The sequence below is a fragment of the Papaver somniferum genome, chromosome 1 (assembly GCF_003573695.1).
Source record: "Papaver somniferum cultivar HN1 chromosome 1, ASM357369v1, whole genome shotgun sequence".
In the NCBI taxonomy this organism is placed as follows: Eukaryota; Viridiplantae; Streptophyta; class Magnoliopsida; order Ranunculales; family Papaveraceae; genus Papaver; species Papaver somniferum.
In genome coordinates, this window is record NC_039358.1 from 86,722,437 (window position 1) to 86,728,288 (window position 5,852).

Here is a 5,852-nt window from a genome sequence, read left to right on the forward strand (position 1 = left end):
TAAGAAGGAGGTTTTAATTGATACGACGTGAGAAATTAGTATTTATAGATAATTCAAAGAAAGTTGTTAGGCATCTGAACTTTGGTTGCACGACGGGACTATGGACGCCTACGGTTAAACGTAGATCGTGCGACCAAATCTATGTTGCACGGCGAAACAAGATACACACCAGCAATTGAAAAAACGTCAAATTTGCTAGTTTTTCCCCGATCTTTCATTTTTACCTATCCCATGAGAACAGATTTTTCCCATCCTATGGGAGTTTTCCTTGGTAGCTATGAAAAATGGACTATTTGGACGTTATCATGTATCCACTTTTTGGAGGTGCCCTTCGTAGAAATAGAAGAGCCCCAAAAACAGGGTCCAAACATTGGTGTCGTCCCGTGCCTTGCCGTTTCGGGCCACAGATGAGGATGCCAAATATACAGGAATAAAGATGTTTGTGAGAAACACCGAAAACAACCAAACCACAGGTAAAACGAGAAAAGAGGGAATCAACAGACAGGGAAAGAAACGCGTTTTCAGTTACTTCACTGTTTACCATTTCCAACTCGACGCCACCGCGTACTTTTGCCACGTGTGTCGACTTTAATAAATGCTCTTTTAATCTCAACCGTCGAAAACTCAATTCCATCTCAAGATCCCCTTCTCGTAAGACTGGTGCATGAGAAAATAAAAAATGGTCCCCCCAAATCCCCCCAACTTGTGCATGTGCGTAGTATGTAACCCTACTGCCGTTAACTTCACGGTGCTGCTCTTTTTTCTCTTTTTCTGAGACGTTAAACTTAACAGTGGCGTTAACCCATAATAATTATTGTTTAATCACCGAAACAGTCCTACATTATTACCACTGTTGCACTCAAAAAATCATTTCCTGGGGTTTAACGAAATTGTACTGTTGACACTTAAGGTTGGTCATTATCTGATTGAAATCACTGACCAAACGCTACCTAAATTTTCGGAACTTTCTAACCGTTATCACCAAATTCAAGAAAGATCTAACGGCTGCTGTTTTACTAGTTGATAGCTACCACTGACCTTATCAGGGACTAGGAGAGTGTAGGTAGCCCTAGCCCCCTTAACAGATCACAACGTTATAACGTCTGTTAAAAACTCTTTCTCTATTTAAACGGCGCAGAATATATATATTGATTGACTTGATTCTTCTCTCACTTCATTTCGGAGACTCTCCTGCCGATTTTTTGTCTTTTTTTAATTTTTTTTAGGGAAAAAAATATAAAATATATAGCCATTTCAGAATTAAAAATATTACTGTTTTTGATTTTTTTTTTTTTTTAACAATCTGAGTCCAAAGGAGGATCACGACACCATTCTCTTCCCTCTTGTTCTACTTTGTTGTTGGTCGCTTTTCAGTTTTTTCAGTGTGTAGCCCCCTCCGCTAAACATTTCACTTTCTTCTTCACTCTCTCTCTTTAAAACAAACAGAAAAACAAACCCCTATTTCACATTTCACTTCATTTGATCGAACAAATCATTATCTCCAGTCCTCTCTGGTTAATCATTTTCTTCCCATCTCCAGAAACAACAACAAGTACTAGTAGTAGAAGTAGAAGAAGAAGAAGGAATATCATATCTATGAAGAGAGTACTATTCTTCTTCTTCTTCTCTATGATTTTTTCTTCTTCTTCATCGGTATCATCGTCAAACTAATTTGTTTGTTCCTGTGTTTGAGTATTGATTTTAAGGGGAATCTTTGTTATTTAGGGTTAGGGTTAAAAGAAAGAAGAAGAAGAAGAAGATGGAGAGGAAACAAGGTTTTTTTTCAGCACTGAGAGAAGATGTAGTGAGAGCATTATCACCAGCAAGGTCAAGAACTAAAAGTCCAGCAAGGAGTGCATCACCAATGTCAGGATTACTGAGAAGGAACAAAAAGCAACCAAGTAATTTTAGTAATTATAATAATAATCCTGAATCATTGATTGCAAGATCTGGAAGTTTAAGACCTGTTGGTGAGACATTAACACCATTAATGGAAGGACCTGATCCAGATGGTAACACTAGTGAAAATGGTGATTCGAAAAGAGAAGGTTGGGGTCATTGGGTCAAAGGACAGTTATCTAGAGCTCCTTCTGTTTCTGCTACTGCTTATAAACGTTCCGATCTGAGACTTCTTTTAGGTGTTATGGGTGCTCCACTTGCTCCTGTTCATGTTAGCTCTATTGATCCTCTTCCTCACCTCAGTATTAAAGATACTCCCATAGTGAGTACTCCTCTCCATTTGATTCAACTGTTTAATATTACTTCTTTTAGTTTCATTTTAGATTTTATTAGGATCACGTTTTTTCTTCTGGGTTTTACCCAAACTGGGAATTGAAATGATTAAAAAATGTTTTGATTTTTTTTTTGGGTTGGTGATATTATTACTGTTATAAATTTTAAGTTTGAATGATGGATTTCTACAACGAAGACTGGGTATTTTGGGTTGGTGAAGAATGTTTTCCATGAGAGTTTGCTTTTTAGTTTGGTGAAGATTTCACATGGAAAAACAATACTAAGTGTTTTCTTTTCCTTTTTTGTTTAATGAGTAGTATTTTATTTTTTTGTTGAATTGTACTTTGAATTGAAATTTCTTTGTTGTTCTTAATTATTCAATAGATTTGTTTGGTGGAACATGCAAAATGGGTATGCTTTTATTATGTGAATCAAAGTGTGTGAATTGTGAAATCTGGTCATCTTGAACAGCAAATTGAAAATTTTCATGTGACTAAGATGTTGATGGTTCTAGTAATTGACAGTAAGTACTGTAGAAAATAATTTGTTAAAGGTAATTTTTGTAAGGAAAATGTTGATGCTGAAGAGGATATCTCTGTTTGAGGTTGATCTAGTTGTGGTGTATTAGGATTCTTTGTTATCTTCAGTGTACTGAATTTCTATGTCTCAATTTCTGCAGGAAACTTCCTCTGCTCAGTACATTTTGCAGCAGTATACAGCTGCATCTGGAGGGCAAAAGTTGCAGAATTCAATCCGTAATGCTTATGCCATGGGTAAGGTGAAGATGTTGGCTTCTGAATTCGAGACAGCCACCAAAGTCATGAGGAACCGGAATGCATCTAGAGCTGCTGAAACTGGTGGGTTCGTTCTCTGGCAGATGAATCCAGACATGTGGTATGTCGAGCTTGCGGTAGGTGGTAGCAAGGTTCATGCTGGCTGTAATGGAAAGCTTGTCTGGAGGCACACTCCCTGGCTTGGTGCTCATGCTGCTAAAGGACCTGTTAGACCTCTACGTAGAGCACTCCAGGTAAATCTTGTTCTTCCACTTCATGATCTTCACCTTGATGAATCATAGTGGATTCTGTCTCTCTTGTCTGTATCTGATAGGAAGTGGATTCTGTTGTTATTTAGGGTCTTGATCCCAGAACCACCGCAAGCATGTTTGCTGATTCAAGATGCATTGGTGAGAAAAAAATTAATGGGGAAGATTGCTTCATTCTCAAGCTCTGTGCAGATCCACACACACTGAAATCCAGGAGTGAAGGACCAGCAGAGATCATAAGACACGTCTTGTTTGGTTACTTCAGCCAGAGGACTGGTCTTCTTGTCCATATGGAGGATTCCCACCTTACAAGAATCCAATCCAATGGAGGTGATGCCGTGTACTGGGAAACCACCATTAATTCCTTCCTCGACGATTATAGGCCGGTTGAAGGGATCATGATTGCACATTCAGGTCGATCTGTAGTGACCCTTTTCAGGTTTGGGGAGATGGCCATGAGCCACACCAAGACTAGAATGGAGGAAGCTTGGACAATTGAGGAAGTGGCTTTCAATGTTCCAGGATTATCGATGGACTGTTTCATTCCCCCTGCAGACATCAGATGTGGATCAATTAGTGAAGCCTCTGAGCTTCCTCATGGAGAAAGAGGAAAGAGCATTGCTGCAGCTGCACATCGAGCGAAAGTTGCTGCCTTGGAGAAGTCTCATAATGCTAACCTTGATAACATGGTGTGGAAGGTCGAGCTCTAGAAATGATTTTAGGATTTTGGTTCAGGAAAAATTGTTCATATAGGTAGCTAGTTTAATTGACTGACACGGTAGGAGGAGATCTAAAGTAGGAGCTAAGCTGATAGAGAAGTTTTAGATTCGGTATGCATTCTAATCTGTAAATAGAGCATAATCGTTCACGGGTTCTCTCTGAACCTGGTTGGATCTTTATACTCTCAATGCAGAAGCCATTTACATAATTTGGTGGAGGAAGATCAGTTTCTGTCCGACGAGGAATCAGATGGAGGTTTGTTTTTTTCAGTTTACCTTCCATATACGAAGGATCTTGGTGGCACTTTGGCATCTCAGAGTGATCACCAACCTTCAATTATTCTACTAATCTTTTTGCCTTTAAAAGCATTCCAAGGGACTGATGGCAGCAAGAACTCAACTGCCATCCAAACCTGGGTACACTTCATGTTTCTTTCTTTCTTTTTTTTCATCAGGATTTGATTTCCAATGTTTATCAATGTGTTAGTTTGTGTGGTTTCTTGATTGATTTAGAAGTTATTTTTAGTATGTAAAAGAAAGTGACATCTCTGAATCTGTTGACAGAGAAAGTAGGGTTAAAAATAGTAAAAAAGCAGATGAAATTCCTTCTCTTTTTTTACCTTACTGTATAACCAAATTCTGAGTGTCTGATCTGATCTTTGTTTTCTGGTTAATTTATTGTTGCCAGTGCTGCTCAGATAAACTGTAAACAGAAACAAGAAAAGAAAAAAACCTCTATCAAACATTGAATGCTTACAATTATTGTTACCAGTGATTCTCTTCACTCTTTTTCTTTTCGGTTTCCATTTTGGTCATGTGAATTTTATCTCCATCAAAATTAAAAGCTCATATGTCATGGTCTGTTCTATCTTTCTTTGGGTGCATGACAGCATTTTGGTTTTAATAGTTTTGGACATGGAAGTTTTGAATCAACAAGCACGGGTTGTTATTCCCAGTAGTTTCATTCTTTTTCTTCTTTTCTTTTCTATAGAGTAAATGTTAAAAGGATCAGGACATCAGGTGAGTCATGTAGTGGCTTCTGATTTGCATCAGTAAGAAGACTTGACCGTTTATAGGGTTTTGGACCCAAAAAAAGAAACCCTTAAATCAAGATGTGGGGTATTGGGAATGGTTTTCTTTCTGCATTGTTTAGGCCTAAACTTGTATGAGAAAATATGATTACAGAGATGGCACGAGGTTAAAGGCAAATTCTCCCCACCACCACCCAGACTACCCTCAAAGCCCCATGTGATCTCTCTTCTTCTATTCAGTCTTTCTTCTTCTTGCTTCTTCTTCTTCTTCTTCCTCTATTCCTTTTTATCTTTTGAATATGAATATAAATTTACAATCTCTGCTGCTTTTGACAGTCATTGTCTTTCCCTTCCTTTACTCTTATTAGTTGGGGTAAGCTATTTATTGTACTGGAGTATTTATTTCTGAAGTTGGGGCAGGAAGTTTCCACACATAATGATGGTGTCTGCTTTCTTTGGTCAAAAATTCTCTTGTGTTGATGTTTTAGCATGAGCTACTAGCTTTATTTAGATATTAAGGTGAACAAAAGGGTCCTGGTGGAGATGAAATACATACTTGGATGCTTTATTATTAGTTTACATTATTGTTTTGAATGGACAATTATGAGTCCTTGTGGGAGTTAAAAGAAGCAATTAGGTAACCCTCCTGACATTTGTTAAAAGATGCTAATTTCTTGACTTTACTATCACCATCTTGTGGACTTGAGGCACTTGCTTAGGTTCCATTCTATGTTTTATTAGGTCACTTATTTGGTGAACAGACTGTTAGCTGAACAATGCCTTTTCTGCCTTTTAAAACTGGCGCTGGCGTAGGATCTCAGGTAGCTA

General features: G+C 38.1%; 1 protein-coding gene across 1 annotated transcript; it reads left to right on the forward strand.

Annotated features, from left to right (window-relative positions):
- The first annotated feature begins 1,335 nt into the window (after positions 1–1,335).
- On the forward strand, positions 1,336–4,764 carry LOC113293473. The gene is made up of 3 exons (XM_026542103.1): positions 1,336–2,221; positions 2,912–3,259; positions 3,364–4,764. The coding sequence occupies exons 1-3, from the start codon at positions 1,760–1,762 to the stop codon at positions 3,982–3,984; spliced, it is 1,431 nt and encodes a 476-aa protein (XP_026397888.1). The 5' UTR covers positions 1,336–1,759; the 3' UTR covers positions 3,985–4,764.
- Positions 4,765–5,852: the final 1,088 nt, after the last annotated feature.

Bases quoted from the DNA above. Each gene is read 5' to 3' on its own strand.
- LOC113293473 (XM_026542103.1), top strand. From the start codon at position 1,760: ATGGAGAGGAAACAAGGTTTTTTTTCAGCACTGAGAGAAGATGTAGTG. The intron at 2,222-2,911 runs GTGAGTACTCCT...CAATTTCTGCAG, and splicing joins GTATTAAAGATACTCCCATA to GAAACTTCCTCTGCTCAGTA. The intron at 3,260-3,363 runs GTAAATCTTGTT...GTTGTTATTTAG, and splicing joins CTCTACGTAGAGCACTCCAG to GGTCTTGATCCCAGAACCAC.